Here is a 26,694-nt window from a genome sequence, read left to right on the forward strand (position 1 = left end):
GATGGCGTGCCTTATCTCACGTCTTCCTGCAGATTCTCACATCCAGCCTCCTCTCTTCTTGTCTGCCAAGGTGTGGCCAGTCCCCTGGGCCCGGGTAGTTGGCTGAGCTGCAGCAGAGGGTCCGTACTCAGCTGGACCTTCCCACTGGGCTTTAGCCAGAATAAATGGAACCCCTCAGAGGAATGAAAATTGTCCCCAACTGCCAGAAGATTTTCTTCAACCTCTGGCCTCTGCCTCCGTCCAAACTGCAGTAATGCCGTGGTCTCTAGCCCAGCCCGAGTTTTATGCTTGGTTATTTCCAATGAAGTAGGCCATGTTGTGGGTGTTCTGCAAGATTCCTGATTTCTAGCTTGTGGGAAGTCTGCCAGCCCAGATCTCAGTTAAACAATTGTCTCCTGCAAGGTGGCTGTGGCCGCGTGGGGTGGGTGGAACGATGTGCTCATGGCTGCTTTCACACTCTGAGCTGTGTGTCCTCCTGAGGGGCTCACTGAGACCCCGGACCTCGGGGCAGCCCTCATGGGGTGGCGACACAGGTGCTACAAAGGGGGTGCTCAGCATGGGTGGTCCTGTTTCCCATTCAGTGGAGCCTCAATTGCCATGGTACACCGTGCCCCCGTCCCCCAGCTGGAGGACATAGGGGACTGCAGGGCTGCCTTACAGGTGGCCCAGGCTTTCGTCCCTGGGTGTTGTCCCTCCTGGGGTCCCAAACCCAGGATTAAGAGGGAGCCGTTTGAGCTGAGCGACATGCTGCCCAGACACCTGTGCCCCTCCTCAGTGATCTGCTTGCCTGGCAGACCCCAGCCTGGCTTCTTCCTTTGCCCCGCCACCGCAGACCCCCATCCCTGGTGAGGCCCCTCTGCTCTCTGCTGCATCCCCGTCCTCGCCAGGGGGAGGGGGCTGGATCCAGGCCTGTGGGGCAGCAGAGAAGGGCTGTTCCTGGCCTGGCTCTCTGCATGTCTATGCCCTTTCCAGGTCTGGCAAATGTTCGCATTCCTTCCCCAAAACACCCTCCCACCAAGGAGGGTCAATGGCCGGGCCCTTCCTGCCTGAGACTTGGGGTAGTTCCCCCTGCAGCCCCTTGCCGTGGGCCCCCCAGGCTGGGAGACTCTTGGCCTCATCTCTGTTCCTCACGCGGAGCTGAGCTGCTCTCAGCCCCCACAGCTCTGTCACAAAGCAGGCCCGGCGCCCTGTCCGCTCTGCTTTCCTTCTGCCAGAGCAGGATGGTGACCAGGGCCCATGGTGAGGTGGAGGGGTTGAGTTCTAATTCTGTTGTCTAACGTTATTTTGAAACAAGTAATAATGCGTTCATTACATTAGACTCTTAAAATACCATAAAACAGAAAGTCGGTCTCCATTACCCCCGCCCAGCCCCAGGAGGAGGATCCTGGAGGGGCTGCTGTGAAGAGTCTCTGCTCTTCTGGACCCCACGGCCCGGCAGGAAGGGGCCTGCACACCGGCTTCCTGTTGCTCTGCGCCCGCTCTCAGAACAAGGGGACCGGAGCTGGGCACTGTGACAGGTTTCCAGCTTCTCGGCACTGGCTGTGGACAGTGGTCAGAGCTGGCCGCTTCACCCCTCCAGCTGCCCACTGCTCACTTCCCTGAGACAGACCCCAGGATGAGGGGTCACGGGAGCCGGGAGAAAGCTGCGCACACCCCAACTCAGACCACCAGGAGCTGGGCTGGGGTGAGGCAAGCCCCGGATGAAAGGCCTCGCTGGGGATGACGTGGGGGCTAGAGGGCGCTGAGCAGTAGAGCCAGAAGGCCTCTGTCCCCTAGGTGACAAGCAGGCCTCAGAGACCTGACCTGCCCAGGGCCGCACACCCAGTTAGTGGCTCAATGGCCAATTCTGCCTTCCCCATCCCCCAGCTGGACTGGGAGCCCTGGAGCTTCCCCCAGAACTGGAGGGTCCTCATCACGGGGCCTTGCCCTTGTCCTTTCCAGGGATCGCCGTGTGCAACATCCCGTCCGCGGCAGTGGAAGAGACAGCCGATTCCACCATCTGCCACATCCTCAATCTGTACCGGCGGAACACGTGGCTGTACCAGGCGCTGCGGGAAGGCACGCGGGTGCAGAGCGTCGAGCAGATCCGGGAGGTTGCCTCGGGAGCAGCCCGCATCCGTGGGGAGACCCTGGGCCTCATTGGCTTTGGTACGTGCGGCTGTCCCGCCCCATCCCCCACACCACCAGGGCTGGCCAGGGACCCCTTGGGAGAGGCATATCCAGCCCTGCCCTGAAAGGGCCCAGCACTGGCCCGGCCCCTGGAGTTGAGGTTCATTGCTGTGGTGCCTGTGAGAGGAATCCTCTGTCAGCCAGAGGAGAGCCAGTGCCCCCCATCCCGGCAAGCTGCATGGGGTGGGAGGTCAGAGGTCAAGACTGATCAGAGAACTTCCCCAGAGGTAACAGCTAGGCTACTTCTGGAAGAACAGCTCTGATGTGGCTGGGTAGAGAGGACACAGCAGGAGGGCTGTGCCTGCTGACTGCCCTGGGCAGAGGGAGAGGGTGCAGGGCACAGGCTGTCCAGAGGGGCCATGCGGAGAAACGAGCAGGCTTGGGGTTCGAATAGGGGCTGGCAAGTGAGCGGAGCCCTGGGCAGTGGGCGAGGCACTGAAGGATTTTGAGCCAGAAGGTACAGGCTCAGGTCATTAGCTTGGAAAGCTTCCCTGCGAATGGGGACAGGAAGAGGTCTTCCTGGAGTCAGTCAGCTGTTGTCCAAGGTGGGACACAGCTGGTGGCCCTGGGAGGGCCTGGGGCAGGTTTCCAGGAGCGGGCCAGCCATCATGGAAGGCCACCTGATGCACGGCTGTTGGCAGCATACAGGCTTGAGTAGGGCCTCCACTGCGCGGACCTCAACCCCCACCTGCTGGCCCTGTGGCCTTGAGGATGTTACTTGACTTTTGTCTGCCTCAGTTTCCCAAGATGTAAATTGGGATTGAAGTGATACATGGCTGCCTCTTAGGACTCAAAGAAGGCGTGAGAAGCACATGGGTGGGTAGTAAGGACTGGGCCTAGCTTCCGGAACGTCCCCCAAGCTGTCACTCAGCCCTTAGCTCAGAGCTCCGTGTTCCCAGAAACCTGAGGGTCAGGACTCCTCACCCCGCAAGTCCCTGCTCTGGGGGCCTGGGTGCCAGCTTGAACGAGGCAGGAGGAGCTGGGTCTCCTCCAGGAGTGCACATCTTTCCAGCACCTGGGGTCCGAGTGGAGAACCCAGGTATCGGGGGTGATCACGCTCAGGAAGCTTTTCTGTTAGAACTATTTACAGAGGAGTCTGCAAATGACTAAGAAATGCAGCTGCGCTGTGAGAGCTGCAGCGCCCTCTGCTGGCGCCCGCCTGGCTTCCCTCCCTCTGGGAAGTGGCTCTCAGAGGTGGTTCTTAGGACTTCACACCACCGTAAGCCGCTGCAGAGGTGGGGCCCTCGGGTGGGCTCTGGGCGGGTTGCAGAGCCTCAAGTTGTGAGGGGCCCACACATGCTGGCACCCTCACTGGCAGAACACCTGTTTCTGTGGCTTCTGACTGCAGCCATCATGGCAAGTTCTTACCGGAGTTTCTTTGGCTGTGCCCTTTGCCACCCATCTTTTGGAGGCGCTTACCAGTCTCCTGAGGCCAGTCCCGGGGTTTCAAACCCTGTTTGCTGGAGACCGTAAGCCAAGCACTGCTGCAGTCTCAGATCCCCATACGCACTGATTGTGTTGTCTCCTTGCTGCCTTTTCAGGTCTCTCCCTAGCCTTCCAGAACTCAGACGGGAGGAGGCACGGTCACAGGCAGCCTAGCCACCACCCTGTCTGTTAGGGCTGAAAGCGCTCTCTTGCCTGGGGCCCTGAGGAGCAGCGGCAGACCCCGGGGGTGGGCCGAGCCCACGCCGCAGTGGAGGGGCCTGTCGGGGAAGGCCCCTGCTGGTGGTGGGATAGTGCTCCAGCACAGCCTCCGGGTTGGGAACATGGACAAAAATTTGAAGGGAAAGCCAGCCAATGCTAACAGTATTTTAAAAAAACGGTAGAGGCAAGATAATTGGGTTCTCCCTCTGCAAGGCTGGGTTTTGATCAAGTCAGTAACAGAATTAAGTAATTAGATCTTGTAATATTTAGTCAGGAAAACCTCATGGCCAAAGCAGAAGCCAGTGAGGAGATTAGGGTTTGTGATGCCCCCAGGAAGTAAGGCCCCAGCAGAGTCAGAACTTCTGTGCTGAAATCTGGGCTTGGCACCTCAAGCCCCTGGAGCCGCAGCTGGGAGGCCCCGTCTCGAGTTAGAGGGTGTGAGGATGTGGAGGAAAGCAAGGCGGCTGAGGGCCGTTGAAATGGGGGGAGGGGAGGCATGATCGTGTTGAGTGTGAGCTCCCGGAGGCCCCCTGATAGGGTCCCATATTTCCAGCACATCATTGAGGGGGTCGTCGCTGCCGCTCTGCCCTCCATCCTGCCACCATTCATCGCGCCGGCTCCTCTGCCGCTCTTTTGGGGTGTGTGCCTCTAGTTTCGCTGTGTCCAAGTGGTGACATTGAAAAGGCATGACATGGGAATGATGGCCCACCGATTACCCTGCGGCTGTGCTCTTGGTCAGAATGGCCTTATTAAACCTTTGCCTTCAGACCACAGCAGCCGTCTCTGTCCTGCCCAGTTAGATCACAGGTCAGCAGGGGCGGGGACAGTCACTCTCACAGGCATCCTCTTTGGGAAGGTGCGTCTTCCCATGTGCTCGTCTCTCCCCTAGCACATTTGGGCAGTGGTTTTAAACAGAGATTTATTCTGTGCTCTTCCCAGATCACCCCATTCAAGCATCACTCACACCATTTTGTTTTCAAGCTGAAAACTGCCCCGGGAAGCGAGAGAAGCTGTCCGTGAGGATTGATGGGTCTGTGCAAATGAGCAGGCCGCTCGGGAGTCGGGGCTTTCAGCTCCTGTTAGGTGCGTCGGTTTCTAACTTGCCGGAGGCCCGGGCTGCAGGCTGGAGAGAGGCCCAGGGCATGGCCTGCTCACCCGAGAGGTAGCCTGACAGCCCCACGACCCCACCTCTCCACCGCAGCAATTTCCCACACCGAATGGTGCTCAGACCAAACTGCAGGGGTCAGTTTTGATCGTTTTACCCTTTCTAGGAGCAAACCCAGCAGTAACTAGGCAGGAGAGCTTCCCTGTTAGACACGGAGAGCAATAAAGACATGAAGCTCAGGTTAAGCAGCCTGCCGTGTAGACAAAAAAAGTAGGGGAGGAGAGGGAATTACAAATGGGGGAATACTGGTGATGGGTGAAGCTGGGGAGGGCTCGTGGAGCTCACTAGATCATTCTCTAGTTGTGTTTATGTTTGAAAATGTACGTACTAGGAACTTAGAAAAAACAACTTGTGGCCCATCCAGACAACAAACACTGCAGTCCTCACCCAGGAAGCTCGGCTTCGCTTCGGCCCCAGTGGCCTGGGGAGAAGAGCTGGCCTCGGGCGTCAGCAGGCTCCAGGCACGTGGTTCCTCTGATCGGTCCAACTGCCAGTGGGACAGCAAGCCCAGGTGCCAGGTCGCAGAAGTGATGGCGGCAGCAAGGCTGGGGCACCATTCAAGGCCCCAACATGGGAGTGCCGAGCGCCGGCAGGAGAGGCCGGGGACTCACTCACCTGGACACTCTCTCTCTGCACAGGTCGCACGGGGCAGGCGGTTGCCGTTCGAGCCAAGGCCTTTGGATTCAGCGTCATATTTTATGACCCCTACTTGCAGGATGGGATAGAGCGGTCCCTGGGCGTGCAGAGGGTCTACACCCTGCAGGACTTACTGTATCAGAGCGACTGCGTCTCCTTGCACTGTAATCTCAACGAACATAACCACCACCTCATCAATGACTTTACCATAAAGCAGGTAATTTGAAATCGGTGCCCTCAGAGCCTGGAAACTTCTATCAGAATGAAGGGGGCGGGTGGAAACGGTCCGCGGACACACCAGCAATCAGGGAGGAAAGTCCCCTGAGAGACGTCAAGCATGGAGCTAGGTGAGGCGCCCCTCCGTGGGATGGGCCGTGTTGAGCAGGGAGGGACAGGAGCTGGCCCAGGACCCAGCAGGGGCCTGTTCTAATCAAGCCTGGCCTCCCAGAAGCAGTAGGTAGGTGACAGGTCACAGCGCCAACCTCCTGCCTTGTGGCCTCTCTCAGGATCAGCAGAAGCTGGTCCCTGGCCTCCAGCTGTCGCTGAGACCCCACACTCCTTTCCCCCGAGAACTGCCGCACACGCATCGAACAGCCAGACCAACAGACTGCCTCTGGTCCGTGGCTTTCTTCTTTAAAGCTCGCTACGGGCGTCCCCGAGGCCATGGCATCTATTTAACCAGCCTTCCTTCCCCCCACAGATGAGGCAAGGAGCGTTCCTAGTGAACGCAGCCCGCGGCGGACTGGTCGATGAGAAAGCCTTAGCCCAAGCCCTAAAGGAAGGCAGGATACGAGGGGCGGCCCTCGACGTGCATGAGTCAGAGCCTTTCAGGTAGGTCTGGCAGGCCGCCAAATGTTTGCAGCCCCAGCTCCTCCTGGGAGTTGCCAGGGCCAGCTTCCACACCTGTCCCACGCTTTGAACATGAGGCACTTTCCCAGAGAAGCAGGGCCTGGGTAGGAAACTGGAGACAAAGTTTATAGCATCCGTTCTTCTAAGGGCTGTGCTGTAGGCTCATTAACTGTAAAAGGGCCAGAAGGTCCCCAAAGCTGATCAGAAAGTGGAGAGGCAGAACACTGGGGTCGGGGTGGGCATGGCGGTGTGGTCTGCAGGCGAGTGGGCTTCCTCTGTACCCTGGACTGTTACTCTGGTTGCAGGCAGGCAGGCCGGCCCTCTGTAGAATTGTTCCTTCTGAGGCCCTGATTACTCCTGACATTATAATTACAGAACAGTTTTAATAAGTATGTTCTTAAACCCCCAACCTTTCGCAAATACACTACAAAATGCCCCTCGATTTTATCTGTGTGTAGCCTATATTCCACATGGCCAAGAGCTAGCTCCCTTTTGATGAGTAATGGTGTGCATTCCACGTTTCTCATTTACTGTGTTTTTGTACATTTATCTAGCTTTGCTCAGGGCCCCTTGAAAGATGCACCGAATCTCATTTGTACACCCCACACAGCCTGGTATAGTGAGCAAGCTTCGCTAGAGATGAGGGAGGCAGCTGCCACCGAGATCCGCCGGGCAATCACAGGTGAGTGCGCTGGCCTGCCGAAGGGCAGCTGCCTCTGAGCGGGGCCGGACACATGAACACGGGTCCAGGGGCTCAGCACGGGCAGAAATAGTTTCTAGGGGTCACGTTGATTAAATTTTGAATGAGTTGGGCCCTGTTTATGCAAGCCCCGAACTAAATTTCAGTAGAAACCAATTCCATCTTCTATCACCCAAGGTGAGTCTTGCCAGCTGTGGAGAGTGACCCCCAGAGGGGGCAGAAGCGGGGCTCCTTTCTCTTCTGGCTGAAGGCCAGTGTCAAAGAGCTCAGTGTTGAGCCTGGGACATTTCACCTTTTACGAAAATCCAAGGGCCGGCCCATTTTCTTACAGCGGGAGAGACTTTACAACAAGACTTCCATCAGTACAAACATTGGAACTTACTTCCCTCAGTAGCAGCTACTAAGTGTAATATTTAACTTATTGTGACCTTAACAAATACATATGATTAATTTTAATCATCTTTTTTCAGGTCGCATCCCAGAAAGCTTAAGAAACTGTGTGAACAAGGAATTCTTTGTCACAACAGCGCCCTGGTCAGTAATAGACCAGCAAGCAATGCATCCGGAGCTCAATGGTGCCACATACAGGTGAGGAGAAGACCGGGATCTGGCGGGGCCTTGGTGCCGCTCCCCAGTGGGGGCAGGGAGGAGAGGCAGGAACCTGGGGGTTAACGCAACCTGAGCGCTCGAGGAGACCGTCCACTGTGCTCTCAGCTCCTCCGCTGCCTCATTTTCCTGGAACAGACATAACTGCCAGGAGACAGCCTAGAACTGGCGTTCCTATTTTGAAAGGGGGCAGCGGTGGGAGTGCATTCCCCCATGGGTCTGAACACTGGGCCAGGAATCGCCCCTCATTCCGAAGCCACTTCAAAACCAGAGGGTTTTTAGGTGAGAAGGCACCAGAAGAATCTTCAAGGGAAAGGGCCTGCTAGTGGTGGTTTTCTAATTTGAATCTTCATCCAAGGAAAGCATTCCGGCTAAAGACCAGTGCGTTTGAGGAGGGCCAGTGCCCTTGTACACCCCGTGTCTCAGTGAAGTGGAAAGTTGGGTGGGGGATGGGGGTGTGACAGGGACTTTGGGTAAACAGTGTGACTGAGGCAAAGCCCGGGACCTGAGCCAGGACCCCTTAGAAGAGAGCAGGGGTTTCATTTGTGCTCTTTTCCATGGTTGTCCTCCCCCAGCAATCCTGGCTTCCAGGGAAATAGCTCCTTGCGCCTCAGAGAGAGACGCTGCAGCCTGGGATCCCAGCAGGACAGTTTTGCTTTGCTTACGCTAGCGTAGGTTGCCTCACCTGGGCAGTACTCACACGTTGGGCTGGACCGTTCTCTCGTGGGGCCATCGTGTGCACTGTAGCACGGGTAGTAGCACCCTGGCCTCCACCCCCTGGATGCTGGTAGCACCTCCCACTCCCAACTGTGACAACCGAAAATGTCTCCAGACGTTGCCTTGTTGCAAACCACTACTCTAACCTAGAGGCGGGGGCGAGAGTGTTTAAATATAGTCTGTGGAACAGGACCCATACATGAAGGCTGACTCCGAGGAAGCGATGCCGTTTCTTCCTGGTCGCATGGCTTTACTTACATTTCAGTTTGGCGTGTTCTCTTCGAGTCCCGCCCACTTTGTATCCTTATAAGCATTTTCAGGTATGGGTACTTGAGCCTGTCACAGCAGATTCCCGTTCCTTACTCCAGGCGGCCTACCTTTTAGGGGCTGTGTTGCAATTATTCCTTGAGACAGACCAAGGCTCCTGGCCCTCTGGAACACTGCTTGTGCTTGAGGGGCTGGAGCTCACAGCGCGCTTATCCATCAACCTCCAGAGCGCCCCTTGGGATTTCTGGCCAGTGAAACGTGACAGGCTGTGGGATGGGGGCAGGGTGGTTTCCACAGGAAGAGAAGCCAACCCCTTAACCCCAAAAACAAATAAGACTAGTTCTAAAGTACCGGCCTCCTAAGTATGTTTTATCCTCATAAGAATGTTTAAACACATCGAGTCACATTTGTGCCTAAGAACTATCTGTTCTGTAGGTGGCTAATGGCACATGTCGTCGCACACACAGCAGCTCTTGGGCCTGCAATATGACACGAGCCCATGTCAGGCACCCTCAGAGGACTGGCACCAAGCCCATCGCCAGCATAGCACTTCTCCGGCTGCTGTCCCCTTTCACATCTCAGGCCATGGGAGCACATCACTGACCAGCCTGGGAAGCCACATTTACTATCAGAGAGTACTTCATGCCGTCTGTTTAAAGCATCCGGAAAACTTGGAAGTCTGTTTTGTACAAAACGTTTCCCAAATGCAGTACGGTGTCCACAGATGTAATTAGTGCATACTCCTCCTAAAAGGCAGAGGATTAGGGGCCCAGCGTTTTGATTGGACTTAGTAAGTAGGTTTTGTTTATGAATGACATGTCCATGTTTTAGGTTTTTTTTAACAGAGATTTCTCTGTTTTGGGGGTAGGCAGGATGACAAACTGCCCCATAAAAAAAGACCAGAAGTAGGCAGAGCCAAGAGCTTGGCAGCTTCCCGCCCTGGACTTACCTGGCCTCTCTCTGCTCCTTAGATACCCACCGGGCATCGTGGGCGTGGCTCCGGGAGGACTTCCTGCAGCCATGGAAGGCATCATCCCCGGAGGCATCCCGGTGACTCACAACCTGCCCACAGTGGCACACCCTTCCCAAGCTCCCTCTCCCAACCAGCCCACAAAACACGGGGACAATCGAGAGCACCCCAACGAACAATAGCAGAGAATGACGAAAGGTAATCATTCAGATAAACCTGGGACCAAGAGACAGTGAAAAATAGATGAACTAAAAGAAAAGGAATTTGACAGTCTTTTTAACTGATTCTGGACATATGCATCATTGACGTTGCAGTGTTAAAACTACAAAGGAGCTAGAAGCTGAGACGCGGGAAAATTGAAGATGTCGTCTGCTTATGGAAGCGCTGAAAGACTAGGACGTGATTTATTAACGACCAACTTCTGTTATTGTGTGTTAAGTTTTTCATCTGTGCATCAAATCACAAAGAATAAATAGATCTTTTTCCTTTATCAGTCCCTTGGGCACAGCAGGTCCTGAACACCTTGCTCTAGAATGTTGCATCAAGAGTTCCAAACACCAAAATAAAAAATATTAAGAGGAAATCCCCATCCTATGACTCTAGTCCCTTCAGTCCATGGGGCTGGTTACCTCTTTTGCTAATAGGAAGATTAAATTACCGCAAAATGGGGAGAAAACTGTTTGCCTGTGTTAGACATCTGCAAGCACAGGATGGAAGACCGTACAGGTTCCTGTACAGAGAAGCCCCTCTCCCATTTGAACTGCAGACTGAGCAGGCAAGTTGGTTGTGAGTTCAGTAATACCCTCTGATGATGCAAAAAAAAAAAAAAAAAGTATTAAGTTTCACAAGCTGTTTGTACTCAAATATATTTTCTCAGTTTCAGATCCTCAGCTATTTTATTGAGTGGAGAGTCTTGAGCCAAAGGGTTCAAGAAGAATAATGTTGCATTTCCTTATGTCTCAGGAAACACTTTTTATGGTAACTTGTCAGATTGTCTATGAACAAAACTCACTTTTTTAGACATTGATAAAGTCTTCTTTTCTTCACGTGATATTTTATACAAGAACACTTCAGGTGTGTTATTAGATGTGACTGATTTTAACAAATCCTATTAGATTTGTATCAACTAGTTACATGTTATATTCATAGTCTTTTGTGAATCATCGCCTTTTTGTTTAAAAGATGGCCTATTTTGAGCCTTTGTATAGGTACATTCCTGTTTTTGTGACAAAAAAAAAACCTTTAAAACTGTCCCAAACAGAAAAATAATGGCTATCAGAACTATGTTTTGTTTTAGTGTGAGTTACCGTTACTGTATTTGTTTATTGTAAAGGTGGACATTTAGCGTTCAGTGCAGTTTTCAATAAAAAGTAATAAAAATTTGTTAAGTTCTGAAATTCAAGTACATCTCACCAACGTAAATGTTCTCTACTTGAGATGTTTAAAGGCAACTGCATTTTCAATTAGCCAATTTCCAACTCTTGTTACTCCAGGGTTCAAAGAGTAACAATACTTTTCTATCTGCCTATTCCATAACCAGACTCAAGAATGCTGATGATTACCTCATGTGGAAGAGTTTTAACTGAAAAATCAAAACCTCATGTAAGTCCATCATCGTCAAATAATGCCATCCTTAAGATGAAATAGTGAGTTAGAACTAAGTCAATTCAAGAAACAAAATTGGTCAAGTTTTAGAGTTTTGATTTTAATTTACCCAAAAGCAAAATTACCTGGCTCAAGCATTAACGCAGGAAGGGAGGTGAATCTCCAAAAAAAAAAAATTTTAATGATATTTACAAAGAAATGTTGCAAAATAATTAAAATCAGCCATTCCCATATGTTAAGAACTTTAAGTTGACTAAATGGATCTTCCTTTTTCAATAGTGGTGTCTGCAACTGTCAAGCCCAACTCCCTTCAACCATTTCCTTACCCTTCCCTTCCTTCCCATTAAAATAAAAGTCGAGGGTGTCTTAAAGCATCAACTTCCTCACTCATTTTAAAGTGACGGTCCCATCCCAACTTTCACATGAACAATTAAGACAACCTCATATGGATAGATGGAGCACATGGTTACTGACCTATCACTCCACAGAGCAGAATAATTCGACATCATCTTCATAACCACTTGTCAGAGGCGATCACTGAGGGGATGGCACATGCACATAAAGTAGACCCCACCCCACCCCAACCTGTGAACAGCAGTATTTCCTTAATACAGATTAAGTCTGGGACACAAGGAGCTTAAGAGTCAATAACATAAAAAGGCAGGTCCAAATCCACGGTGCACCTAGGTTTTGTTTTAATTAGAACAGAAAACCTCACCCTATATTCTCCCTAGAAAAAGAACCCATAAAGTTAACACCACACAATTAAGGTGTTACTGTCCAGAGTCAACCAAAAGACATACACATCTGTCACCCGGCCACATACAATCTTTGAGTAAGGACTGCGTACTCTATCTTGGGACAACAATTATGGCTGTTTAATAGTTCAAGAGCTTAACATAGCATTGATTCACCCAAAATGTTGGCTGTTACCAGCCAATCGGCTGTGAAAACCATTTAAAGCCCCATCCCTTGCCTGGAGCCTAGGAAATGGGATCCTCTATAATTCTTTCCCACAGGGAAGAATGCTGTACCTGTTCAACTAGATGTGGTCAGGGTCACTGATCATAAATAAATAAATAAAGAGGCACCTCAGGAAAAACAACACTCAGCAGACCACAACACACAGAGGCTAAACTCCGAGCCTGTAATTTCCTGGACAGCGCTGACGGCACTGCAGACCGCACTGACTCGACGCTTCTCCCTCGAGCATCTCTCTTTGGCTTCTTCCACTCGGAGGGTAGTTTTTGTGTAACAGAAACTAGAACAGGGTTTCTGCCCACTAAAGAATTATTCCTGTATATGGAGAAAAGTTTTATAGAGATGCTAAGTAGTCAGAAGGTAAGCCTTCTAAAAACTTGATTAATAACCGACTAAAATGAAAGCAAACCAGAGAGTCAATTTGTAAGAAAACATTACCCGCTTGCAACAGTAACATTTACCATTATTACAATATATCAAAATTTATTCAAATTGAAAATACTTTTCCTGCAAGTTTTAGCATGCAGCAAAAGTGATCCTTTCATCCTGGGAACTTTCAGCGAGTGTTCAGAGAGGGGGGGGAAAGAACTAAAATACATGACAGCTCCTAGTTATGCTTCTATTTTTAGTATTCCGGCATCAAATTGAGATTGTGCACATTTCAATATCATCTACACAGAACTTAGAAGAAAACAAGAAGCAAATATTTAAAGGTTTTCACAGCCTTTTCAGCAAAGAGAAGAAAATATGTGTGTGTATGTGTATGGGACTTCTTTCCAAATTCCTTGCCACATCATTAGCCTACAGCATGCTTATCAGGACACTAAGTCTTTTTTGTGTTCCTGAGATAGGTCTGAAATTTTTACCCAGTATTAAATGTATACCTGAAGTGGTCAAATAATACTTTTTATGAAAAGTTTTTCTACCTAAGATTATAGTTTTAACTTTAAATAAGAATGGCCACAATTAACCAACATGCAAAAATTCTCAGACTGCTCACTGAGAAATTCATTACACAGTGCATTTACGACCTTACTCAATTTTTAAATCTTTATTCTCTACTGAATGATATTCCCAATTAGCCCAAGCAAAGGCATGCCTTTCTAACACGATTTGCTTAAAGGAGGGTTGATGATGAAAGACAGACTCCAAAGACCCTCCGCACGGCAATTTGGGAGTATAACACTGTCGATCACTCAAATGAGCAAACTGCACACAATTCATTTAGTTACGAGGGGGCGGGGGGCCTGCTCCCCAAGCACTTGCCTCATTTACACCCAGGGAATAACTAGTCACCAAGAGACTGCTGCCCAGAGTCTGGGAGAAGAACCCTAACTTTAAGGGCACTCTTCCAAACAAATAAATACCTAAATACTGAAAAGGGGCATACGAGAAACTTAAACGAGACCAAATAATTGAAACCAAAACCCTTTCCAAATTAAGGGAACAATGTCTATATGAAGTTCACTCAATAAAAAGTTCCTAACTTTCCTTGCAGTTTGTTCCTTAAAGATTTGATTTTATTTTATTGGGCAGAACAGGAACTACATTATTAATAAAATAAAAGCTTGTTTTTATTTTTATGTTTTGCTATGGATAATTTGTACAAAGTTTCCAAATCTCTAACAAGCTCTAGTGAGACTTAATGTGAAATGGATTTTTAAGATGGAAGTAGAATGCCAGGTTCTACTTAAAAACGAATATCTCAAAGGAACAAAGAGTCATCTACCATGTGCTTTTGGAGGTGCCCATGCTGGAAAAAACTTCTCAAATAATATGAAGATGCTGGTACAACTTTTCCTATTACACAACTTCTTACACAACCACATGCGTTACATTTATAGACAGATTTACAATTTGAAAAGAAAAAAAGTTCTGTCTTAATAAAATTAGTTTTTTACAAACAAAGTTCCCTGTCTCCTCGCGCAGCAGATGCATCATCTCCATTGGGTGTGTGGATCAGAAAAACCCCTCCGAGCAGGTCCTGCCAGATTTGCTTCGTTCCATGCCGTGCACTCTGCTTGGAGCACCACGCTCACTTTGGGGTCACCACAGAGCCGATACACCTTGGTCTTCTGCTCTTTGATTTTTTTCATTCATCTTCGTCGTCTTCGTCTTCCTCTCCATCAGACAGGGATGTACAAGGCCGGATCTGCCGGTAGCGGTCTAGCCATTTTTCTACCATTTGCGTGACCAGGGGGTGATTTCGCCGCCGAGAGCTTTTCTGCATGGCAACAAGAACTCCCCCCTCAGTCACACAGCAGTCCAGCCACTCCCTGAGCAGTTTTTCTTGCTGTTCCTCATTACCTAGCTTTTAGAGGAATGTGAGGAAAAGGGAAAATAATACAACAGATGAGAGACTTGATAGGAAAAATTTAATAGAAATCTATAGCTGATATGATTACCAGTGAAAAAGCCAAAGCAACAGATTGTTTTAACATGGTTTCAATCTCATCAATTTTATGATTAAAACCCAGTTTCCTATGGTTAAATAGAAAAAAAGACATCACATGGGAAAATTCACAGAAAAACCTAGAGGGAAGAACCACCTAGTAATAATTTGTTTTGATAGAAGAGCAAAGGGAAATCTTATCTAAATTACTGATCCTGGCAAAAACAAGGCTGAGAAAATTCACAGCTTCCAACACATGACAAGGTAAGTAGACTCAGTAAATTACATACAGGCTGAAGTTATGAAAATTATGGTCTATGGATTTTTTTCTTAATGCCATGATTATGAAAGTTTTATAATTACTGGTATATTAAATAAAAGACCAATCATTTTATAAGAACATGGGTTTTTCTGAGAGTGTTCTTCTGCACATTCTCACCTCCCCTGCCTGGTCTCTACTACCTCCCCTCCATCTCCAGTGGTCTACCTGGTGTTCCTGCTCAGGTCACTGCCCCAGGGTCTAGTCCCAACTGAGCAGCCAGTGCTCCTCTTCTGTTACCCAGAGTAAAAGCCAAAGCTTTAGAAGTCTGTTGACGAACCCAAACCCACTCCTTAGCCCCTCAGCCTCTTTCCCCCTTGCCCAATCACCACAAACGACACTGGCCTTGCCATTGCCTCTACCTAGAACTCTTCCCCTAGATTCTGCAAGACTCACTTCTCTTTCTGGTCTCAATTCAGATGTCACCGCAGTGATGCTGTCCCTTACCACCCTATTTAAGTGACAAGGCCCATGGCCCCCTGTAGCTCCTCCCTTTCTCCCTTCTCTCCTTCTCTTTACTTTTTCTCCTCAGCACTCATCACTACCTGAGGGCAGGGGCTTCCATCTTCTCTTCACTGCTGTATCCCCCACACAACACATCCTACACAACAGCTCTGAAAAGGTAAATTCCAAAGTCTGACCAGTAATTACAGAAAGTGACAAATACCACGACCAAATTCAAAACTTTAACTGGTAGTACAGATAACACCACCCCTGAAAGGCACCCTAGGCTGGGTTCTGGTACCCCGTTCCTACTTAAGTAGTTAACAGGAGAAAAACGCTTCTTACCTCCTGAGCAGAAAGAAAGTGCACGTGGAGTAACTTCCTTTCGCTGTCAACCAGAGGCAGAAACGTGATGGTGACATCGTCATCAGTGTTCAGGTTAGCACCAGCACCTCGGTTGCCATAGCCATCATTTTCCATGGCAACCAAAGCAGAGAAGTGGCCCCGTGTATAGCCCAGAGCAATCGGACTTTTCCAACAAAAACTCTGTTCCCACAACAAAGGCAAATAAACACCTGCAAAGAGGGAAGAGAATCACAATGAGCTTTGAGGGTGTGGCTACAAACTGCATTATAATAGGAAACAAGAGACTACTAAAATACTCTTGAACATGGCTTACCTTGAAACCGAGTATATCCTAAAGTTTCTCCCCGGAAACTTTTATAATATTTTACTCCATAAACTATAATTGGTCGTCTAAGAATATGTGCAAGTACAAAAATGTGTGTCTGTTCCAAACTTGCTCCAGGCTGTACAGAACAAAATAATAGAAAACAATTCCTTTTTAAAACATGCATTACTACCTACCCTGGAAAACTGATGTGTAAAACACATTACCCTCCTTCAGTACACTATCTCGATTTTTTTTTTTTTAAATCATATTGTCAAGCTAAAGCAGCATCTGATTCCTCACATAACAAAGTCCAATAAAACTGTAAAAGAAACTTGCCACCATCCAAACTCAAGAACCAAACAGATTTGCTGAAATACTGACCCCAGGAACAAGTGAGTCAGACAGCAGGGTGTGCTTGGTTTATATAATCGCCTTCTGGTTAAGCGACCTGTGAAAGTACTACCTACAACAAGGTCCTCCCGAAGTAAAACGATGAGCTTTGTTATTTCATACAAGCTTAAATGGCAGCATCGCCTAATTCAAGCTAACTAAACAGGCCTGCCTTCCCCCACAATGATTGTGACAACACGTTTTCAGGAGGTACCTGTCGCAGATGTCAAACAGCCACTGTGGCAGAAGGTACTTCCTTCACAGAAGGTACCCTCTTCACAGGGTTCAAATGAAATACAGTGCTTTCTGCAGAGAAGGGGAGTGGTATGTTGTGCATATATTTGAACTTTACGGTTTGGTATACTGAACATGCTTCACAAAATAAAACTAGCGTGAAACTTAGAATCTAAGAGGGACAACGCTACACAATTCATTTGTAAAAGCTGACTTCCAAGTTTATTAGAAATCACTCCCGTCCACGGCCCCTTCTCCTTGACCTGCCTCACATGGACAGAGCCTCACCCCTGGGGAGGCTTATGAAGGTCATGACTTGATCCTCAGGGCCTGACAGCTCAGCACGGGCACAAGAGCGCCCACTACTAGCTCAGTGACCTTGGGTAAGTTGCCCCTCAGACACAGAACAGGAGCTAACCTGCAGGTAAGTAAAACCGGCATAAAAAGCCACCTTCCTGAGAGGACAATTTAAATGAAGAGCAATCTGAAGAAATATGTAAGTGCTTAGAATGATCAGAGGACAACTTTCATTTTGACAGTTTCATAATCACTTAATCTAAGGAACATGTTACTCTCTCTGTATTGCAGTAAGGAGTTGCCATAGACATATAGTGGATAAATAGCAGTCACAACTAGAACCCACGTCACCTGAGGCCAAGTCAAGCACTCTTTCCTTTGTACCACATGGCCTCCAACATGGTTACTCACAAAAATCAAGCAATTGAGAGCACGTGGCTTAACTTTTCTTCTAGATGTACATGCCTTGCAGCATTCTCACCTGACTAGCAAGAGAGAGTATAAATGCCCAGTCTTCTTGCCACTGTTCTTCTCTCAGGGAAAAATGTAAACCAAAGCTCTGAGAATACCACGATTCCCAATCTTTCCAGCGTGTATAAAACCTAAAAAAGTAAGACAATAAAAAATAAGGCTCCTATAAACAGTACATTTAATGTTCCAATCATTTATCTAATGTAGTCTTTAAGCAATTCATGTGAAGAGATTAACAATTTTATTAAATTTTACCTGGCTTGCAATATATTTTTCAAATTAAAAATGCCTCCATTCTGCTAAGAGACATCTTTTAACATATCCTCAGACATAATTTGATTCACCACCCACCAAATTTTCATCAGAACTTTGAACACTAGTGATGAGAACAGTTAATTTCAAGTGTCTACTGCTGTTTTACAAATTCAAAACAAAAAAATTCTTGAAATCATCTGAGATGCTGGATACAATCAAAGACACCCCATTTCTCCTTAATGTACAGTATTCACTACTTGGTCACTATACAAACAACAGACTTGAAATAGCCCAGGTGTTCACAGGAATATCAACATCACTTGAGATTTCTTTCAGTCTCATTTCCGATTATCACATGATAATCCGAAAAGAAGAGTCACTGCACCTACAAACCAATTCTTTCCCCGGATTTAATACCCCTTTAATACTGCAGGCTGATAGATTACAAAGACTGAAATCAAGCTAGGTCAATGGTAGCCTGAATCACTAAGGACAAAATCTATTCTTTTTCTTTACATCAAGTATAAAATTAAAACAAAACCAGATAAAATTATGCTCAAAACTGTTCAGTGTCTTACAAAACAAACCAGGACAGGTTTACAAAACAAAAGAGGACATTTAACCTGTTTGAAAGATCACATTTCTCTCACTTAGAAAGAACTAGAAATCCCAGATACTTTCATGTATTTGAATTCTAGGTTAAAAAAAAAAAAGCAAAAGATAAAAACGTTCTTTTGCTATTGTTGAAAAGCTCCAGCTTTTCTAATTTTCTAATTAGTGATGAAATGCATTGTTTTGAAAAGTTCAAGGAGAAATATCATGGAACAGAGAAAGCTGTTACAAACTGAAAGACAGAGGCAGTTAGAAATTTCTTGGTTAGTGCCTACAATAATTTTACGAATGAGATAACCAAGTTTGCCAGAAATTCAATGATGACTGCACTCAAAATTCCTCAAGAGACTGCAGTGTAAGTGAGTTAAGAGAAATATACTTTGAAAGTTAGCGTGCTCAAATAGTCCCACCCACCACACCAAGATCTACACTCTCAAGCTACCTGACTCCTCAAGAACAGACAAACAAACCTAATCCAGGAACATATGAGCTACTGGGACAGCAATAAAAGTCTGGTTTAACATTCAAAAATCAATTCCATGTTCATGGATTATAAGACTCAACATACTGTCAAACTGGTAATACTTCCCAAATTAATCTGCATATTCAATGCAATTTCTATCAAAACCTCAGAGGATTTTTTTGCAGAAATTGATAAGCCGGATCCTCAAATTTATACGAAAATCCAAAGGATCCAGAATAGCAAAATTAATTTTGAAAAAGTAGTAGAAAGTTGGAAGACTCACACTCCTCATTTAGAAACTTACCACAATGCTACAATCACCAAGACAGTCTAATTTTGGCATAAGAATAGGCAGAAAGATCAACTGGAAAGAACGGAGTCCAGAAACAAACCTTTACTTTTGTGGTTAAATAGTTTTCAACAAAAGTGCCAAGGCAAGTGACTGGGGAAGAAACAGTCTTTCCAATAAATGGTACTGGGACAAATGGATATCCACACGCAAAACAGACGATTTTAGATCTTCACCTCACACCTTTAAAAATTAGCTCAAAAGTGACCACAGACATTAAATGTAAAAGCTAAAACTGTGGCTGGCCCCATGGCCTAGTAGTTAAGTTTGGCATGCTCTGCTTCAGTGGCCCAGATTCAGTTCCTGGGCACAGACCCACACCGTTCATCATCAGCCATGCTGTGGCAGCAATCCACGGACAAAATAAAGGAATACTGGCACAGATGTTACCTCAGGGCAAATCTTCCTCAACAACAACAACAAAAAGCACTAAAACTATAAAATTCTTAGATGAAAATATAGGAGTAAAACTTTAAAACAACTAGGATTAATACTCTAATGGATGAAGCAGACAGCATGCAAGAACAGATGGGCAATATAAACACAGATGAAAATTCTAAGAATCAAAATGAAATGCTAGAGATGAAAAACACTAACAGAAATGAAAAATATCTTTGATGGGCTTATTAGCAGAATGGACATGGCTAAGGAAAGAATCTCTTGAAGATCTATCAAAAGAAACCTCCAAATCTAAAAAGCAGAGAGAACACGGATGGAAAAAAACAGAAGAGAAGTTCAAAGAACTGTGGGATAACTACAAAAGGTGTAACATAAACATAATGGAAATAACAGAGGGAGAAGAGAGAGGGGAAGTAACAGAACAAATACTTGAAACAATGATGACTGAGAATTTCCTCAAATTAACATCAGACACCATACCACAGATCCAGGAAGCTCAGAGAACACCAAGGAGGAAAAATGCCAGGAAAGCACCTAGGCATGTCCTACTCAAATTACAGAATCAAGAAGAAACCCTGAAAGAAGCCAGAGTAAAATGACTCCTTGCCTGCAGAGGAACTGAGATAGGAATCACCTCTGAGTGCTCTACAGAGACCATGTGAGCAAGAAGAGAGGGGAGTGAAATATTGTAAAAGCTGAGAGGAAAAAAACCAGTAACCTAGAATTCTGTACCCTGTGAAATTATCCTTCAAAACTCAAAGAAAAATTAAGACTTTCTTAGACAAACAAAACTTGTGGGAATCTGTTGCCACCAGCAGACATGCTTTGCAAGAAATGTTTCAGTTCTTTAGAGAAAAGGAAAATAATAAACAACAGAAACTTTGATCTACATAAAGAAAGGAAGAGCATCAAAGAATAAGAGAAAGTTAAAGAAAAACTTTTATTTTTCTTATTCTTAATTACCTAATAGAAAGCACTTTTGTTCGAAATAATAGCAACGATGTATTTGATTATGCATGCTTCTGTGTGTGTGTATATATGTATATACATGTTTATGTATGCTTACATCTAAGTGAAATGAATGACAACAAAGATAGATACAAGGGACTAGAAGGAGGAATTAGTTTTCTTATTATAAAGTAATCACACACCCCATGAAGTGGTATAGTGTTATCTGAAAGTGAACCTGGATTAACTCAAATATATACTGCAAATTCTAGGGCAACCACTAATAAAACTAAAAAAGAAAAAAAGAAGTGGAACTCATATGCTAAGAAAGGAGAGAAAATGGAATCATATAAAATGCCCAATTAAAACCCACAAAACAGAGAAAAAAGAATAGGAACAAAGAACAAGGGCAAAAAATACAAAATAGTAGTGAATATGGCAGACATTAATCCAACTATATCGGTAACCACTTTGAATGTCAATGATCTAAGTCATTACTGACATTACATAACTGACAACACCAAATGGTGACAAGGATGTGGAGCAACAGGAACTCTCAGTCATTGCTGGTGGTAATGCAAAATGGTACAGCCACTTACGAAGACCATTCAGCAGTTTCTTACAAAACTAAACATACTATAACCATATAATCCAGCAATTATACACCTTGGTATTTACCCAAAGGAGTTGAAAACTTACGTCCACACGAAAACCTGCACACACATGTTATTACAGCAATTGTACTGATAACTGCCAAAACTTACAAGCAACCAAGATGTCCTTTGGTAGGTGAATGGATAAATAAACTGTGGTACATCCAGACAATGCAATATAATTCACCACTCAAAGAAATGAGCTATCAAACCATGAAAAGACACGTAGGAACATTATATGCATATCACTAAGTGAAAGAACCCATTCTGAAATGGTTACATTCTGTATGATTCCACCCATACGACATTCCAAAAAAGGCAAAAATACGGAGTGAGTAAAAAGATCACTGGCTGCCAGGGTTAAGAAGGAAAGGATGAACTGGCAGAGCACAGAGGACTTTTAGGTCAGTGAAAATACTCTCTATAATACTATAATGATAACACTGTACGATACTATAATGGTAGATACATGTCATTATACATTTGTCCAAAACCAGAGAATGGACAACACTAAGATGAGCCCTAATGTACATCATGGACTCTGAGTTGATAATGATGAGTCAACGCAGGTTCAGCAATTGTAACAAATGTACCACTCTGGTGGGGGATGTTCATAATGGGGAGTTACACACATGTAGGGACAGGAGGTACATGGCAAATATCTGTACCTTCCTCTCAATTTTGCTGTGAACTAAAACTGCTCTAAAAAAAATAGTCTTAAAAAAAAACTATACAGAGAAAATGCTAAGCTACAGACCGCTCTACCAAATAATAACAATATTTCTAAAAGACCTGTACTGATTTTTTTCCCTATTTACATTAATTATTCCCACTTGCCTCTCTGAAAATTTGGACTGACATCTCAATTAAAGACAAGTACAATATTCAGTTTTAAGGACATAAGTCAACTCAAATCATAGGTAGCCAACAGAACAGCACAGCTACTACTAGATAAGAATAGCCTATCTTGAAGTGATGGGGGAGGGGTTTAAATAAAAGAAAATGACTTTCTCAGTTTTCCTTTAGTATTTCACATGACTTAAGAAAGCTTCTCATCCCAACTGATTTGAATTACATGCAAAGGGCACCTTAGCAAAAAACTGATTAAAAGGGAGACTACAGACAAGTGATATGCTGTCTCCTCCTCTCCTAGCCTACGAGAGGGGCCAAGTTTGCTCACTCCCTCTCATTCTTTTTTTTTTTTTTTCCTGGGAAAGATTTTCCCTAAGCTAACATCTGTTCCCAATCTTCCTCTCTTTTATTTTTCTCTCCTCAAAGCCCCAGTACATAGTTGTATATTCTACTTCTAAGTCCTTCTAGTTCTTCTATGTGAGCCACCACCACAGCATGACAACTGACAGACAAGTGGTGTGGTTCCACACCTGGGAACTGAACCCGGGCCAGCAAAGCAGAGCACACTCAACTTTAACCGTTAGGCCATCAAGACTGCATCTCATTCTACCTTATAATAGTCACATAAGAACCCAGTCAACAAACTTGTCACAACTAACATAGTCAACAATGTAATGGTTAATCATTAAGGCTACTATATTTGACCTATACTAATGCCTTGAATCTATGGCAACTGCTTCCTCTCTCCCCATTTGATAATCTTCATTCCCCTCCCCCTAATGCTAAAGGATGTCTGTGCCATCACTACAATCAATGCAGCTTCCTATGCCTTAACTGTAAAAGCAATGAGCCCAGATGGCAGGGATCAGAGGAGATGGTGCCAAAGGCACACATTGTTTTGGGAAGCCTGTCCATTTGCCAGCTCTAGGTCCTCACTCCTGAAGCATCCTTTTAGAGTGAAGGCCTCTATTACGGAAAGATCTGCTGCAACACTTGCCACTTGTACACACACACACTCTACACATTCCTTCTCACTCTAACAGCCACTCCCCCTCTCTGGCCTATTTACCACCTCAGATTACGGTGCTCTTTTTTCTCCCTACCTTCATGCTAGACTTTGGGGACCACAAATGACTCAAAACCAGTTGAGAATTCCAGTCCTAATACGAATATTAGTGGCAACTCCAATCCAGATTACCCACTGGCAGCTTTGAGAAACAGGTAGCATGTCCGCAAATTATTATTTACTAGCCAACAATGTCTTTCTTTTTTTTAAAGCCCTTACAATTAGGAAAAATAGATATCACCTGCTAAAATTTATCGTGCACTTTCAGCCTTACAACAAGGTCAGAATACTACCACTAGAAAAAAGGCTCCAGTCCAAGGCTGGTTTTTTAAAGGGACTTGCAAAGTGGTAGATTTACCAAGGAGAAGATCTGGCTTTCGGGCTGAGAAGCCAGACATCATCCACACCCAGAGAATAGATCCATCTTTCTGGGGCAGCATCATATTAACTAAACCCACAAGGCAGACCTGTAAAACCACAATGCCCAGAAACCACTGTCATAGGAAGCAAACCCCTCTGGTCCTCTGAGTGTGGGCAGGCCCACATACACAGCTAAATCATCATCAGGATGTTGCCTGGTAAGCAGGCAATCTAATCAGGAAAGGTTCGATGGGCTGAACATTTACTGGCATCTGATGAATCCACTTCACAACAGGAATGGTCTTGCCCATACCACACTACCAGATTAATGCACAGCAGTCACTCCCACTAAATAGCACAAAGCCCTCTCCCCTGGACAAAGGCTAAATGACTAAACCATCCGTTCTGAATGACACATTCTTTCTTCAGCCATATTAAACACCAATCAGGTCACCATCTAGGCTTGCCAGACAGGGAGATATTTTATGTTTTTGCAGGTGACCACAAATTTTTACTCTATGGCATGATGCTTTGATCTATAATTTAGCTCTCAAGAAAGTAATTATGTTGCTCCCATTTTCAAATTCTAGAGAGTATGTTTTTTGCTGAGAAGATTCACCAAGCTAACATCTGTTGTCAATCTTCCCCTTTTTATATGTAAGCTGCCACCACAGCATGGCCACTAACAGATGAGTGGTGTGGGTCCATGCCCAGGAACCGAACCTGGGCCACCAAAGCGGAGCACACTGAACTTAACCAGTAGGTCACAGGGATGGCCCGAGAGTATTTTCATTCAATAAGTATTTAATGTGTTCGTACTATGTGTCAGGCTATTGTAGGCACTAGATCTTCCACAAACAAACACAACAAAATCTCTGTTCTGATGGAGTTTATGTTCTAATGAACCTCATGTAATCCCTAAATACTGACAACAAAACGTGTAAGTAGTAAGTGCTCAAAAATTACATAAAGATACTAGGGTAATAAAGTTATTTGGAGTAGGGCCATTATCATTATTGTATAAGCACTGAATTAGGTATAACGGGGGGAAAAAAGCACATTTTGATACTGTTGTACAGAAAGTAGTACACCATTTTTAAATGACTTCTGCTTCCTACTAGGTTCAACAATGGGCAATTTAACCTCTTTCAGCTTCAATTTTCTCATTTATAATATGATAAGTAAATGAGATAACATATGTACAGAACCAAGAAACTACCATGAGTCAAATAAATGTCTACATTATTTGCAACCAATAATGTAGACCAAACCACTGATTCTTAAATACAGTCATTGCTTCCAGCGATAGCAATGGGTGAATTTACAGTTGAAGTCTAGTCATATACTTGAATGGATAAACATATATGTATGTATGTATAGAGGATATTTTTGAGACAACTGGAAAATGTGATACGGACTGTTATGTTGGATAACTTGGGTCAATGTTGATTTTCTCAGATGTGGTCATGAGGATGTGGTTGGGTAAGGAATATCCTTGCTCTTCAAAGATGCACACTGAAACAGAGAAGGATAAAGCATCAAAATGTCTAAAACTAATTGGCAAACGGGAGCGTTTACGTATACAGATGAAACACGTGTGGCGAAATGTTAACTGGTCAATTGAATGAAGGAGATATTGGGATCTGTTGCACTGATTAGTTTTTAACTTTTCTGTGGGTGTGAAAATTTGCAAAACAAAAGAAATAGTCTCAAGACCACAGGAAGTGCCTCAGGAAGGAAAAAAACTCGTAATACAATGTCAACACAATCTCTTACAGTTTAACAAAATATGAAATCATAACCACTTACAAATATGAGCAAAGTTCTTAACAATATTTAAGGCTAACTAGTACAACTTCAAATGTTTCTATTTTAAAGTTCACTAAAAAGATATAAAAATCATTGAGGGGCTGGTCAGGTGGTGTACTGGTTAAATTCTGCTCCATTTCAGCAACCCAGGGTTTGCCAGTTCAGATCCCGAGTGCTAACATACACACCTATGACAGGCGCCCCCCCCTCCCCCATATAAAGTAGAGGAAGATGGGCACGGATATTAGCTCAGGGCCAATCTTCCTCAGCAAAAAGAGGAGGATTGGTGGCAGATGTTAGCTCAGGACCAATCCTCCTCCTCAAAAAAAAAATCACTGAGATGTTCAAAGTGTCTCAATGTCGAAAACCAAAGGTGTTTCCCCTAGCATCTATAGAAAATCTAAGAGAGGAAAAATATCCCACCATTGTAAGGAAATGATTCAGCAAATGCACTCCTGGGTTTAAAGAGGAAAGGATGCTAGCTCACCAATGTGAACAGTCATGCAGGCTGTCATGCAGGGCTTTCCGAAGCACCGAGTCCTTGTCATAAATGCCCCAGGTAGCTTGTAGTACTGAATCAAGTAAGCAGTCTCCTGCAGTCCGGTTCCAAAGTGCATATAGTCGACTGTCCAAACGTGTAGCCAATTCCAACGACCAGTTTATAATTGGAGATTCTTCTTCTAACTCTATATGAGGAATTTAAATAACATGTTTATTTTCATGCCTATGCAATTAAAGAGTATTCAATAGAGGAAAGAACCTGTTCTCCAGATGTTAATAGGTTTATGTGTAATTTACTAATGAACATCTAAATAAATTTGATCAATTGAAATATAAACCTTTTGAGCAGCTGAAACATCTTGTAGGTCTGGAATAATTTACTCAACTTTTAAATTCTTTACAATTTAATTTCTAAAAATGTTTAATATGGAACTATACTCATTCTAGAACAGGAAGTAGAAAACCAAGGTTTAAAAACTTTTATACTTTTATTAATTCACTCTATTACATTTAAGAGCTGCGAATGAGAATTTTTAAACCATTTTTCCAGTTTTATTGAGATATAATTGACAAAATGAGCATTTTTAACAGCACGATGTGACACTATTCTTAAGGACTTTACATTTTTTATTTAAATACAAGTAAAAATACAAGTTGACCATACAGTGAACTACTCCAAACCTTATAAAACAAAGCAAAATGTTTATTGAAATCGATGAAAGGTAAATTACACTCAATCCCATGCTTACCTTTTTGAACATCTCTGTCAAGCACCTCATCAAATAATTTTTCTTGGACTGTTGGAGGTAAGTCTTCAATATCTACAGAGAAAAAGCAGACTTAAAAGATCTTACATCTCATAACTTAATAAATTTGATACCAGCATCTAATAGTGACT

General features: G+C 45.1%; 2 protein-coding genes across 28 annotated transcripts in view; one reads left to right on the plus strand and one right to left on the minus strand.

Annotated features, from left to right (window-relative positions):
* CTBP2 (C-terminal binding protein 2) overlaps window positions 1–11,125 on the plus strand; it is a 166,066-nt gene extending 154,941 nt beyond the window's left edge. For all 22 annotated transcript variants that reach the window (XM_070573211.1, XM_070573768.1, XM_070574063.1 and 19 more), the window contains 6 exons: window positions 1,942–2,148; window positions 5,617–5,831; window positions 6,315–6,445; window positions 7,018–7,145; window positions 7,634–7,751; window positions 9,725–11,125. In XM_070573211.1, the coding sequence (XP_070429312.1) occupies window positions 1,942–2,148; window positions 5,617–5,831; window positions 6,315–6,445; window positions 7,018–7,145; window positions 7,634–7,751; window positions 9,725–9,905 (980 nt within the window). In that variant the 3' untranslated portion in view covers window positions 9,906–11,125. The remainder of the gene's footprint in view (window positions 1–1,941; window positions 2,149–5,616; window positions 5,832–6,314; window positions 6,446–7,017; window positions 7,146–7,633; window positions 7,752–9,724) is intronic.
* A 282-nt stretch (window positions 11,126–11,407) lies between these two features.
* Window positions 11,408–26,694, minus strand: part of ZRANB1 (zinc finger RANBP2-type containing 1) — a 65,942-nt gene continuing 50,655 nt past the window's right edge. For all 6 annotated transcript variants that reach the window (XM_070572523.1, XM_070572599.1, XM_070572667.1 and 3 more), the window contains 6 exons: window positions 26,546–26,617; window positions 25,783–25,981; window positions 17,540–17,660; window positions 16,144–16,273; window positions 15,810–16,039; window positions 11,408–14,620 (listed from right to left, as the gene is read on the minus strand). In XM_070572523.1, coding sequence (XP_070428624.1) covers window positions 14,402–14,620; window positions 15,810–16,039; window positions 16,144–16,273; window positions 17,540–17,660; window positions 25,783–25,981; window positions 26,546–26,617 — 971 coding nt within the window. In that variant the 3' untranslated portion in view covers window positions 11,408–14,401. The remainder of the gene's footprint in view (window positions 14,621–15,809; window positions 16,040–16,143; window positions 16,274–17,539; window positions 17,661–25,782; window positions 25,982–26,545; window positions 26,618–26,694) is intronic.

This window comes from Equus przewalskii, chromosome 1 (assembly GCF_037783145.1).
Source record: "Equus przewalskii isolate Varuska chromosome 1, EquPr2, whole genome shotgun sequence".
Classification (NCBI taxonomy): Eukaryota; Metazoa; Chordata; class Mammalia; order Perissodactyla; family Equidae; genus Equus; species Equus przewalskii.